Below are 13609 nucleotides of genomic sequence, written 5' to 3'. Positions count from 1 at the left end.
ATGCATGATATGTTTATATGTTGGATAGTAGGTAATTGAGGATGTTTGTTAGTCAGGTATGGGCTAATCTCGGTTGACCCTAAAATCATGCGTAATTTGGTCAGATGCTCGATAACACATTTGCGAAGTCTCGTAAAATTCCACTTGTGTTTATCATCCGTGTTTTGCACACACAATGCAGTCAAAGAGTGTCAACGTGGAATTGTTCAGAGTATGTTTACATGCACACAATACTACTATTATTGTGAATACTGAGATTAAATATGCGTTATAAAGGTTTTGTATAATTTCAGCCAGTAGTTTTGAATGTAGTGCTGAACGAGGCAAAACAGCTCCCTGAAAATTGTACACAACTTCCTATGATACACTGTATGTTCATTTTTTTTTTTTACAATATGTACAATATGTTACCAATTTGTAAGTACTTAAGATCCTGTTCAATCTCTTTAATATAATAGTTCAATTAAAAAGTGTATTTGCTTTACCAGGAGAATATTGTCTCTTACGATCCAGTCTACATGGTGATGTCTGATAATCAGGCTAGATAATCACCAATGAAAATAAATGTTCTATCACAGTGACCATATTGTAGCGATCCTCGCCTAATTGGCCATTTTACAATTCCCACCAAGTGGGTCATTGGCGCAATGTTTGCCTTTCATGGAAGCAACCTGGGTTTGCTTCCCTGCCTCACTGTTTGCTACATTGGTGTTAGAAGGGGAATGGTGAGGCCATTGGGAACACATGGTCTGAATATGGTGGCTGAGTCATCGAAGCACATGGACATTCCTTCCTGTTCGGAGGGGGCAGTGTAGCAATACTATATGATCCATGCTATAATTCCCACCAAGTGGGTTAACCCTATTGGGGCGATGCCTAAGGGTTTTATGTCTAGGGTGGTTTGCTTTTCATGCCAGCGCTCGGGGCCTATTCAGTACGGACATCTTAAAACTATTTTTAAGATGCATAGTTTCAGATTTTCCAAACTAATTTTACTCACTTTACTCCATGTGCAGGAGCTTGCAGGAATGTGTAGTCTTGCATGATGTCTAATTTGATGCTAATTAGAATTTTTGAATCTGAGAGTAAATAGAGCCGAATATATTGATAAAAGTCACCTTGTCTGAGAGAGATTTACATGGTTTTCAAAACGTCACGCCAGGGTAAACCTACACGAAACACAGCCCTTATTTTAAGGAACCATTTCCTTGCTTGACCACTAGGTTTTATGGGTATTATGGCACCTCCACTTTGGGGTTCTATGGTGTTGGTGGTATGCCCATTACTAAAACGGAATGAGGATTTTTGAACGTAGTCCAGTTTTATTGTACAAACTCAACACAATTCAAGCACCTAGGATGATGTCATTGACACTCCGTTTGTTTTGGGGGGGGGGGGGGGACCTTTGAGCCATGTTCGTTTTAGGAAAATGCTATAGGAGAAGAGGCCCATCAGTACCGATGTAGGATCTTCATTTGATTTAATTTATCTTTTATTTGATTTATTTTGATTTTACCTTTATTTAATCAGGCAAGTCAATTAAAAACAAATAATTATTTACAATGACGGCCTAGCAAGAGACAAAAGGCCTCCTGTAGGGGTACGCATAATGCCGTCGCGGTATACACAAATAGAAATGTGATTCACATTTTCAAATAGTCCATTTATACATTTGGGTGAGTTTTTTCCCCGCCTGTGTAGCCTCGTTTCACTGCCAAAAATAAAATTAAACCATCTAGTGTTCAGCGAAATAACAACACAATGTCAAAAACAGGTAGCCTAGTCAAATAACTAACATCCAATCACATTAACCGTTACTCTCTCGTGGGAATTCCGCTAACGGTCCGTATTTAGCCAAACATAGCTGCTGCTCATGTTGGTACCTGTACTGATGGCGCAAAACCTATGACAGGGAGACATAGTGGAGTGGTAACACGCGTGCAAGCAGTTGCTCCCCACGCCACCTGGGTACACTGCAGCATCCACTGAGAGGCTCTTGCTGCCAAAGGAATGCCTGACAGCTTGAAAGACGTTTTGGACACTACAGTGAAAACTTTGTTAAAACAAGGCCCCTGAAATCGTGTATTTTCTGCACTATGCGATGATATGGTCAGCGACCATGTAACGCTTTTGCAACATACAGAAGTGCACAGGTTATCAAGGGGCAAAGTATTGACACGTTGTTTTTAAATTGAGAGACGAGCTTAAAGTTTTCTTACTGACCATCATTTTCACTTGTCTGACCGCTTGCATGATGACAAGTTTCTCACTCAACTGGTCTATCTGGGTGATGTATTTTCTCGCCTGAATGATCTGAATCTAGGATTACACAGACTTTCCGCAACTATATTCAATGTGTGGGACAAATTTGAGGCTATGATTTAGAAGTTGGAGCTCTTCTCTGTCTGCATTAACAAGGAAAACACACAGGTCTTTCCATCATTGTATGATTTTTTTGTGTGCAAATGAACTCACGTTGACGGACAATGTCAAACATGATATAGCGAAGCACCTGAGTTATCCCTTTCATGCCCTGCCTCCAGTCCACCTCCCGATATCTGAAGAAGAGAACCTCATCGAAATTGCATCAAGCGGTTCTGTGAAAATTGAATTTAATCAGAAGCCATTGCCAGATTTCGATGAGGCTCCTGCCTTGGCAAATTGCGCTGTTAAGACACTGTTGCCCTTTGCAACCACGTGCCTATGTGAGAGTGGATTCTCGGTGTATGGAAATGTATTTAAGACGGAGACTCTCTCCAATACGACCCAGCATTGCAGAGTAATATGCATCCTTTCAAACACACCCTTCTCATTAACCTGTGGTGAGTTATTCACAATTTCCAATGAACAAATGTTATATGTAAGGTGGTTAAATAAAAAGCTAAATGATTGATTATTACTCTATTATTATTTGTGCCCTGGTCCTATAAGAGCTCTTTGTCACTTCCCACGTTGTGACAAAAACTCACACTCATTCTTATGTTTAATAAATGTGTCGTATAGTGTGTGTGTGGCAGGCTTACAATGATGGCAAAAACAAAATTTGAGAGTGCACTGACCCTGGTGCTAGAGGGGGTGGAGCTGGAGGTTGAGTGTTTGAAGGGGTACGGGACTATAAAAACATTGTGAACCACTGTATTAGAGGCTAAAAAACATGTGAAACGTATCAACCCCTCCAAAAAAGTCAATCAATTATTATCCAAATGATAATTCACATTTCCTGTTGCGATGTACCGGCAGGATAGAACAGGGGCATCTGGTAAGACAAGGGGCGGCGGTCTATGTATTTTTGGAAACAACAGCCGGTGCACGACATCTAAGGAAGTCTGCAAGGTTTTTTTTCGCCTGAGGTAGAGTTTCTCATGATAAGCTGCAGGCCACACTACCTACAGCATGAGTTTTCATCTATATTCTTTGTAGCTGTTTACATAACATCACAGTCAGAGGCTGACACTAAGATAGCATTGAATGAGCTGTATTCCACCATAATCAAACAAGAAAACTTTGGTGCTCCGAGTAGCCAGGGATTTTAATGCAGGGAAACTTAAATCAGTTTTACCAAATTTCTATCAGCATGTTAAATGTGCATTCAGTGGGAAAATACCTCTGGACAACATATACTCCACACACAGAGATGCATCCCTCACCCTCCATTTGACAAATCTGACCATAATTCCATCCTCCTCATTCCTGACTACAAGCAAAATTTAAAGCAGGAAGCACCAGTGACTATACCAATAAAAAAGTGGTCAGATGAAGCAGATGCTAAGCTACAGGACTGTTTTGCTAGCACAGAATGGAATATGTTCCAGGATTCCTCCAATGGCATTGAGGAGTACACCACATCAGTCATTGGCTTCATTAATAAGTGCATAGATGACGTTGTCCCCACATTGGCCATACGTACATACCCCAACCAGAAGCCATGGATTACAGGCAGCATCCGCACTGAGCTAAAGGCTAGAGCTGCCGCTTTCAAGGAGTGGGACTCTAACCCGGAAGCTTATTAGAAATCCCGCTATGCCCTCCGATGAATCATCAAACAGGCAAAGCATCAATACAGGACTAAGATTGAATTGTACTACACCGGCTCTGACATTCGTTGGATGTGGCAGGGCTTGCAAACCATTACAGAATACAAAGGGAAGCACAGCCAAGAGCTGCCCAGTGATAAGAGCCTACCGGATGAGCTAAACTACTTCTATGCTCGCTTCGAGGCAAATAACACTGAAACATGCATGAGAGCACCAGCTGTTCCGGAAGACAGTGTGATCATGCTCTCCGCTGCTGATGTGAGTAAGACCTTTAGACAGGTCAACATTCACAAGGCGGCAGGGCCAGACGGATTACCAGGACTTGTACTGCGGGCATGCGCTGACCAACTAGCAAGTGTCTTCACTAACATTTTCAACCTCTCCCTGTCTGAGTCTGTCATATCAACATGTTTTGAGCAGACCACCATAGTGCCTGTGCCCAAGAACACTAAGGTAATCTGCCTAAATGACTATCAACCCGTAGCACTCAAGTCTGTAGCCATGAAGTGCTTTGAAAGGCTGGTCATGGCTCTCATCAACACCATCATCCCAGAAACCCAAGACCCACTCCAATTTGCATACCGCCCAAACAGATCCACAGATGATGCATTCTCTATTGCACTCCCCACTACCCTTTCCCACCTGGACAAATGGAACACCTATGTGAGAATGCTATTAATTTACTCCAGCTCAGCGTTCAACACAATAGTGCTCTCAAAGCGCATCAATAAGCTAAGGATCCTGGAACTAAACACCTCCCTCTGCAACTGGATCCTGGTCTTCCTGACGGTGCGCCCCCAGGTGGTAAGGGTAGGTAACAACACTTCCGCCACGCTGATCCTCAACACAGGTGCCCCTCAGGGGTGCGTGCTCATCCCCTCCTGTACTCTCTGTTCACTCATGACTGCATGGCCAGGCACGACTCCAACACCATCATTAAATTTGCCAATGACACAACAGTGGTAGGCCTGATCACCGACAACAACGAGACAGCTTATAGGGAGGAGGTCAGAGACTTGACCATGTGGTGCCAGGACAACATCCTCTCTCTCAACGTTATCAAGACAAAGGAGATGATTGTGGACTACAGGAAAAAGAGGACCGAGCACGCCCCCATTCTCATCGACGTGGCTGCAGTGGAGCAGCTTGAGATCTTCAAGTTCCTTGTTGTCCACATCACCAACAAACTAACATGGTCCAAGCACACAACGACAGTCGTGAAGTGGACACGAAAACAAAACCTATTCCCCCCCAGGAGACTGAACAGATTTGGCATGGGTCCTCAGATCCTCAAAAGGTTCTACACCTGCACCATCGAGAGTATGGTATGGCAACTGCTCGGCCTCCGACCACAAGGCACTACAGAGGGTAGTGCGATTGGCCCAGTACATCACTGGGGCCAAGCTTCCTGCCATCCAGGATCTCTATACCAGGCGGTGTCAGAGGAAGGCCTTAAAAATGGTCAAAGACTCCAGCCACCCCAGTCATAGACTATTCTCTCTGCTACCACACGGCAAGCGGTACCGAAGTGCCTAGTCTAGGTCCAAGACGCTTCTTAACAGCTTCTATCCCCCAAGACATAAGACTCCTGAACATCTAGTCAAATGGCTACCCATACTATTTGCATTGCATTTTCTAATTAAATCATGCTGTTTATGTATAATATATTCCATGCAGGTGTTGGTTCTGAATCCTGTGTTCATGAAATATGTTCATGAAGTCTGGCTTGACTATTACGGCAAGTACCCCTCCACCGGATTCATGGCTTTGATATTAGCCCTACACATTTGTGACGAGGTAAGACGTTATTCATATCAACACACATCAAGTTCAAGTGGTGTCATATGCGCAGGATACACATGGTGTACACAGTCCAATGAAATGCGTACTAGCAGGTTCCCTCTCTATAATGCAACAACAATAAGAAATAAGTAAAAATTAAGCTCAATGGAACAGAATAAACATTTTCATAAGTATAAATACAAGAAGACACTCAATAATTTACAGTACAATATTTACACGAGTGTCAGGGAAAGAGTATTTGGAGAGCAAAGTGTTTAAATTGTGCAGTGTTTAGCAATACCAAAACATGCTCTGCTAGGAATGGTACTTTCTCAGGTCACTACAAGATAGACTGTATGCTACACCACGCAATGCATATAGTATAGCACTAACACCCAAATCATGTAGGCCCATAGGCTGCATAGACAATATATCACATTGCCATACATAAAACTTCAGTAAACACTGTTATTAAACAAATTCTCTAAACACTTCATTCCAAATGCAGGTGAATGTGTATGGATTTGGGAAAGACAGAAATGGGAACTGGCACCACTACTGGGAAACACTAACCAATAAAAAGCTCAAGACTGGACCACACCCTGGAGACTATGAGTACAATGTCACAAGAAAGCTCTCGGAAATACATAAACTTGAGATATATAAGGGATGGTGATAATCATTAATCCAGATCATTAACGGGATTTGCTTCAATAGTCCCATTTTTTTTTATATTGAACAATTTATTTCTGACTGTTTAGTCTGTCGAGGACTACATTACATCTTAGAAACACCATTCAAACTTTAAAAAAAGTTTGGTCTTGATAAACATGCTTTTGATAACATTTATACTTTTTAAACTTTTTGACCTTCTAAAAAAATGAATCTACTTTTAAAAACAAATCTACTTTTCAAATTTCCAAAGCTACCATTGTTAAAAACTCCCATGACTTCTAACATTCTAATCACAATAATGTAACACAAATCAGCTAAGTTGAGAGCTTTACCAACAAGTAAGATAAAAACTTAGGCTACTTCTCTGCTATTCAAATCTGGAATCAGATTTGAAATATCTTCCACCAATCATACTATACAGCTCTTTTAAGCCCGGGTTCAGAAACAACAGCCAACATAAGGAAAGACGAGAAGAGACGAAACTAGCCAGTTGTAGAATTTTGTGTTGTGGGTACAAAATTGTTTTGTTACAGACTAATGCTATGTAAATGCTTGAGTTGAATACTACTAGTCACTGGTCATTTTCCACACCTGTCCAGTAACCTCTTTACGTACCACACAGAAGAGTGATTTATTAATTGCTCATTATCTTTCGGGCACTAAAGCCTAGCCGTGTGGAAACATAGTTCCCTCTGGTTAGGCTTTAAAGATCCCATGTCTCCTCTATTTTAGACATACGGTGTATTCAGAAATGATTCAGACCCCTTGACTTTTTCCACATTTTGTTACGTTACAGTCTTATTCTAAAATGGATTCAATAGTTTTTCCCCCTCACCAATCTACACACAATACCCCATAATGACAAAGCAAAAACAGGTTTTTAGAAATTTAAAAACTGAAATAGCACATGTACAGAAGTATTCAGACCCTTTACTCAGTACTTTGTTGAAGCACCTTTGACGGTGATTACAGCTTTGCGTCTTCTTGGGTATGACTCTAAAGCTTGGCACACCTGTATTTGGGGAATTTATCCCAGTCTTCTCTGCATATCCTCTCAAGCTCTCTCAAGAGTTCAATCTTGGTCTCATCAGACCAGAGAATCTTGTTTCTCATGGTCTGAGAGTCTTTTAGGTGCCTTTTGGCAAACTCCAAGTGGGCTGTCTTGTGCCTTTTACTGAGGAGTGGCTTCCATCTGGCCTCTCTACCATAAAGGCCTGATTGGTGGAGTGCTGCAGAGATGGTTGTCCTTCTAGAAGGTTCTCCCATATCCACAGAGGAACTCAGAGTGACCATCGGGTTCTTGGTCACCTCCCTGACCAAGGCCAATCTCCCCCGATTTCTCGGTTTGGCCGGGCGGCCAGCTCTAGGTAGAGGCTTTGTGGTTCCAATATTCTTCCATTTAAGAATGATGGAGGCCACTGTGTTCTTGGGGACCTTCAATGATGCAGACATGTTTTGTACCCTTCCCCAAATCTGTCTCGGAGCTCTACGGACAATTCCTTTTTTGCTTTGACATGCACTGTCAAGTGTGGGACCTTATATAGACAGGTTTGTGCCTTTCCAAATCATGTCCAACCAATTGAATTTACCACAGGTGGACTCCAATCAAGTTGTAGAAACATCTCAAGGATGATCAATGGAAATGCACCAGAGCTCAATTTCAAGTCTCATAGCAAACGGTCGGAACACTTATGTAAATAAGGTAGTTCTGTTTTCAATTTGCCAAAATGTCTAAAAACCTGTTTTCACTTTGTCATTATGGGGTGTTGAGTGTAGATTGATTAGGCAAGAAATGAGGTTTGAATACTTTCAGAATGCACTGTATAGTCTGTGAGAATTGGTTAGAACCTGTTCTCATTTGTATTATTTTTCTAAGGAAATGGAGACAATTATCCCTCATCTCTTTTGTAAGGTTGCCTCCCCCTTGGAGGAGTAAGCAGCTCTTTGTGTAGATTAAGTATATAAATACTGTGTGATTGTAAAATCTTTGAGACCCTCTCCGGTATGTCCTGAGAGTTCCTTTCCGGTATGTCCTGAGAATTCCTTTCTAGTATATCCTGAGAATTCCTTTCTGGTATATCCTGAGAATTCCTTTCTAGTATATCCTGAGAATTCCTTTCTGGTATATCCTGAGAATTCCTTTCTCGTATATCCTGAGAATTCCTTTCTGGTATGTCCTGAGTGTTCCTTTCCAAGATTATGTTATAATAGTTTTATTGCATCAAATAGTTGTTTTATGCAACAGAATAAGGGGTTGTTAGAACTCTCATCTGTGTGTGTTCTACTGAAAATTTGCCTCTGGGAGATAACATTGACAGGAGATTTACAATGTCTTTTGGGTGATAAAACCTGAAGAGACCTCATTCCAGAGCATGAGTTAATGTTTCTGTTCTATATGGTACCAGGGAGAAATTACCCCAGGGCCAGACCCTGGTCTCTACACAAAGATAACGTTTTTTACAGCAGATACTGTCTGCTGTGAATAATAAGTATCTTTCATACAAATCTTAACCTTGTGACCCATTCTATACATCTGTTGTTTGTTGGGTAGGTTGAAAGGGGTGTATTTTGGCTATAAAATACCTTTGTACTTTTGTCTCTGGGCTCTCAACGAATCATCTGAGGGTGAATCGTCAACCAGCCATCGTTATCATAGCGCACTAAATCAATTCACTTTATATGTGTGCGTTGTATTGACCTGCTCCCTTATTATTACGTGAATAAATATTTAGTGTAAGTATAACTCTGACTTGTGTGATAAGTTTGTCTCTCCTCATTTGATAGTAAAGAAATGAACCACCACAATATCATGAGAATTCCTTTCCGGTATGTCCTGAGAGTTCCTTTCCGGTATGTCCTGAGAGTTCCTTTCTGGTATGTCCCGAGAGTTCCTTTCCGGTATGTCCCGAGAGTTCCTTTCCGGTATGTCCTGAGAGTTCCTTTCCGGTATGTCCTGAGAGTTCCTTTCTGGTATGTCCTGAGTGTTCCTTTCCGGTATGTCCTGAGAGTTCCTTTCCGGTATGTCCTGAGAGTTCCTGTCCGGTATGTCCTGAGAGTTCCTTTATGGTATGTCCTGAGAGTTCCTTTACGGTATGTCCTGAGAGTTCCTTTCTGGTATGTCTTGAGTTTTCCTTTATGGTATGTCCTGAGAGTTCCTTTCCGGTATGTCCTGAGAGTTCCTTTCCGGTATGTCCTGAGAGTTCCTGTCCGGTATGTCCCGAGAGTTCCTTTCTGGTATGTCCTGAGAGTTCCTTTCTGGTATGTCCTGAGAGTTCCTTTACGGTATGTCCTGAGAGTTCCTTTACGGTATGTCCTGAGAGTTCCTTTACGGTATGTCCTGAGAGTTCCTTTATGGCATGTCCTGAGAGTTCCTTTACGGCATGTTCTGAAAGTTCCTTTACGGTATGTCCTGAGAGTTCCTTTACGGTATGTCCTGAGAGTTCCTTTACGGTATGTCCTGAGAGTTCCTTTATGGTATATCCTGAGAGTTCCTTTACGGTATGTCCTGAGAGTTCCTTTACGGTATGTCCTGAGAGTTCCTTTACGGTATGTCCTGAGAGTTCCTTTACGGTATGTCCTGAGTGTTCCTTTATGGTATGTCCTGAAAGTTACTCTCCGGGTTCATCCTGAGAGAGTGATCTTCCTTGCAATTGCTCAATAAACGTATTATTTCTTATAAATGAGTTCGGCCTGATTCCTCAAATAAGTTTTCCTCAACAGTGTTGTAGAACAGCTGACTAAAGACAGGGCATACAGTTAAGTGAAGGAAACTTTGAAACAAAGTTTAGCAAGCAAGTGTCATAAAATACATGCACCAAAACAGGGCACACCATGTGACTTGTCAGATAAATATCAGCAAGCTAGGATAACTAAATGCAACAAAAATGGCTAGCTATGTATCTGTTTGGCTAGCTAGCTAGCTAGCGGCTTGGCTTAAGACAGAACATCAGCGCACAGTTCTCTGATTGAATAAACGGACCCATCTCATCGCAAGCATTTGGCTAAGATGTGACATACTGAATCTTGGAAACTCCAGACCGTTCAGATCAGGCATACTTTGTTCAAAAACATAAAACCGTATCGTCTCGGCTGTTGTATCTGAACCAGGCTTTAGAGAACCCCCCAATAAAACTATAGAAATGCAAAGAAGGCTTTATCTTTGGGCTTTTTGCTGAAATGTTTGTCGATCGATATGGATATATGATCTCTGTGGTAACTTGTATCTGTACAGCATGAACGCTCTCTCCTAAATTACTCGATGCAAAGGGGTTTTATTGTCTATTTACATTGGTTTCATCCCCCAGACAAGCCGTTAGATGCTGTGACACCCTGTGTCGATGGGGCCTGGGTGATCAGGTTACTGTAAACTTAGTATTGTTTGATTGGTCAATGGTGGTTGGTTTTGGTTTGAAAATGTTACACCTTCAGATGTTATAGATGGAATGAAGGTCTGTTTTTCTCTCTCTTAACCTGTATGACATTTTCTTATTTCCTAGGCATCTGACCTAGTATCTCTTTGCTCAAGGTTTGTCTTGTAAGTTAACCTTGAGATCTATCCCCTCAAATATGTATTAATGTCAGTATTGCCTTGTAACTTAAGCTTTATACCTTGTATGGGAATCCATTCATTTTACAAAGTTATTAAATAACACTTGCTTTGAAATTAGCTTCTCATGACCCTTTCTTGACCTTAGTCAGCTAAACACATAATATTTGATTGCAGATCGTTTTACTATAATGTTAAATAGAGTCAGATATACTTTGTAATATACTTAGTTAACATATTAATTGCATTATGGGTAGCATGTGAGGTATATATAATATACACAGATAAAATCTCACTACGCAGTTCTACAGTCCTGTCAAATCCCTGGAGGAATTGTTGGAGGCAATACAGGGAGACAGCAAGGTTTACTTTACCAAAGTATAATGCAATCAATAGCTTTTTTTCAGCGCAGAGATGGGGCCTCCTCATTTCTGTCTTTTGGGTCATGGCCATGGGTGAGAATAGGAGAAGTAAACTCTACAGTCACTGAGGGTGGAAGTATATACAGTGGGGAGAACAAGTATTTGATACACTGCCGATTTTGCAGGTTTTCCTACTTACAAAGCATGTAGAGGTCTGTAATTTTATATCATAGGTACACTTCAACTGTGAGAGACAGAATCTAAAACAAAAATCCAGAAAATCACATTGTATGATTTTTAAGTAATTAATTAGCATTTAATTCCATTACATAAGTATTTGATACATCAGAAAAGCAGAACTTAATATTTGGTACAGAAACCTTTGTTTGCAATTACAGAGATCATACGTTTCCTGTAGTTCTTGACCAGGTTTGCACACACTGCAGCAGGGATTTTGGCCCACTCCTCCATACAGACCTTCTCCAGATCCTTCAGGTTTCGGGGCTGTCGCTGGGCAATACGGACTTTCACCTCCCTCCAAAGATTTTCTACTGGGTTCAGGTCTGGAGACTGGCTAGGCCACTCCAGGACCTTGAGATGCTTCTTACGGAGCCACTCCTTAGTTGCCCTGGCTGTGTGTTTCGGGTTGTTGTCATGCTGGAAGACCCAGCCACGACCCATCTTCAATGCCCTTACTGAGGGAAGGAGGTTGTTGGCCAAGATCTCGCGATACATGGCCCCACCCATCCTTCCCTCAATACAGTGCAGTCGTCCTGTTCCCTTTGCAGAAAAGCATCCCCAAAGAATGATGTTTCCACCTCCATGCTTCACGGTTGGGATGGTGTTCTTGGGGTTGTACTCGGGGTTGTACTCATCCTTCTTCTTCCTCCAACAACGGTGAGTGGAGTTTAGACCAAAAAGCTCTATTTTTGTCTCATCAGACCACATGACCTTCTCCCATTCCTCCTCTGGATCATCCAGATGGTCATTGGCAAACTTCAGACGGGCCTGGACATGCTCTGGCTTGAGCAGGGGGACCTTGCGTGCGCTGCAGGATTTTAATGCATGACGGCGTAGTGTGTTACTAATGGTTTTCTTTGAGACTGTGGTCCCAGTTCTCTTCAGGTCATTGACCAGGTCCTGCCGTGTAGTTCTGGGCTGATCCCTCACCTTCCTCATGATCATTGATGCCCCATGAGGTGAGATCTTGCATGGAGCCCCAGACCGAATGTGATTGACCATCATCTTGAACTTCTTCCATTTTCTAATAATTTTCTAATAAAAGTTGTTGCCTTCTCAACAAGTTGCTTGCCTATTGTCCTGTATCCCATCCCAGCCTTGTGCAGGTCTACAATTTAGCCCTGATGTCCTTACACAGCTCTCTGGTCTTGGCCATTGTGGAGAGGTTGAAGTCTGTTTGATTGAGTGTGTGGACAGGTGTCGTTTATACAGGTAACGAGTTCAAACAGGTGCATTTAATACAGGTAATGAGTGGAGAACAGGAGGGATCCTTAAAGAAAAACTAACAGGTCTGTGAGAGCCGGAATTCTTACTGGTTGGTAGGTGATCAAATACTATGTCATGCAATAAAATGCTAATTAATTACTTAAAAATCATACAATGTGATTTTCTGGATTTTTGTTTTAGATTCCGTCTCTCACAGTTGAAGTGTACCTATGATACAAATTACAGACCTCTACATGCTTTGTAAGTCGGAAAACCTGCAAAATCGGCAATGTGTCAAATACTTGTTCTCCCCACTGTATGTGGTCAGTTAATAATACAACATAACATACTTAACTGAAAATAAATCTACAAATACTTAACATACATAACCTGTTGCTGCTTATGACTCAGTCAGTGCTGTGGACTGGCTGCGTTCTTATCCATTTACTCCTGAACCTGAATTAATTTAGGCTCTGCCAAAGTGCAACTTTTCAGGTTTAGAGAAGGGCCACGTGTACATTTTCTGCAGTTATCTTGTCTCCTGATAAGGTGTGCTTAGATAGCAGATGATAAAACACAGGGCGGTGGCCAGGATCAGAGAGTTTTAATGAGTTTAGAAAGGGGCATGGTGTAATTAAGTGAGTCTGTTCTTCCCCTTCTCTTTCCCTGTACTTCAGACTCATGCCCCTTGTAAAACATGTCCAACAATTCTATATACCAGGTTTACATAGGGTTTTTCAGTATATTTCTCTACCGGAGAACTT

General features: G+C 41.7%; 1 protein-coding gene across 3 annotated transcripts in view; it reads left to right on the top strand.

Annotated features, from left to right (window-relative positions):
* The window catches only part of LOC110510227 (CMP-N-acetylneuraminate-beta-galactosamide-alpha-2,3-sialyltransferase 1), a 30375-nt gene that overhangs the window by 8730 nt on the left and 8036 nt on the right, over positions 1 to 13609 (top strand). Inside the window, exons 6-7 of one of the 3 annotated variants that reach the window (XM_021591615.2) lie at positions 5712 to 5831; positions 6325 to 7342. The exons of 1 other annotated variant lie outside the window; for it this stretch is intronic. In XM_021591615.2, the coding sequence (XP_021447290.1) occupies positions 5712 to 5831; positions 6325 to 6492 (288 nt within the window). In that variant the 3' untranslated portion in view covers positions 6493 to 7342. Of the gene's footprint in view, positions 1 to 5711; positions 5832 to 6324; positions 7343 to 13609 lie in introns of those variants that run through there. One more of the 3 variants, XM_036967329.1, reaches the window with a different exon arrangement.

This window comes from Oncorhynchus mykiss, chromosome Y (genome assembly GCF_013265735.2).
Source record: "Oncorhynchus mykiss isolate Arlee chromosome Y, USDA_OmykA_1.1, whole genome shotgun sequence".
Taxonomy (NCBI): domain Eukaryota; kingdom Metazoa; phylum Chordata; class Actinopteri; order Salmoniformes; family Salmonidae; genus Oncorhynchus; species Oncorhynchus mykiss.
Note: the sequence above shows the minus strand (reverse complement) of the source record. Positions and strands in the feature narration are given on the sequence as shown.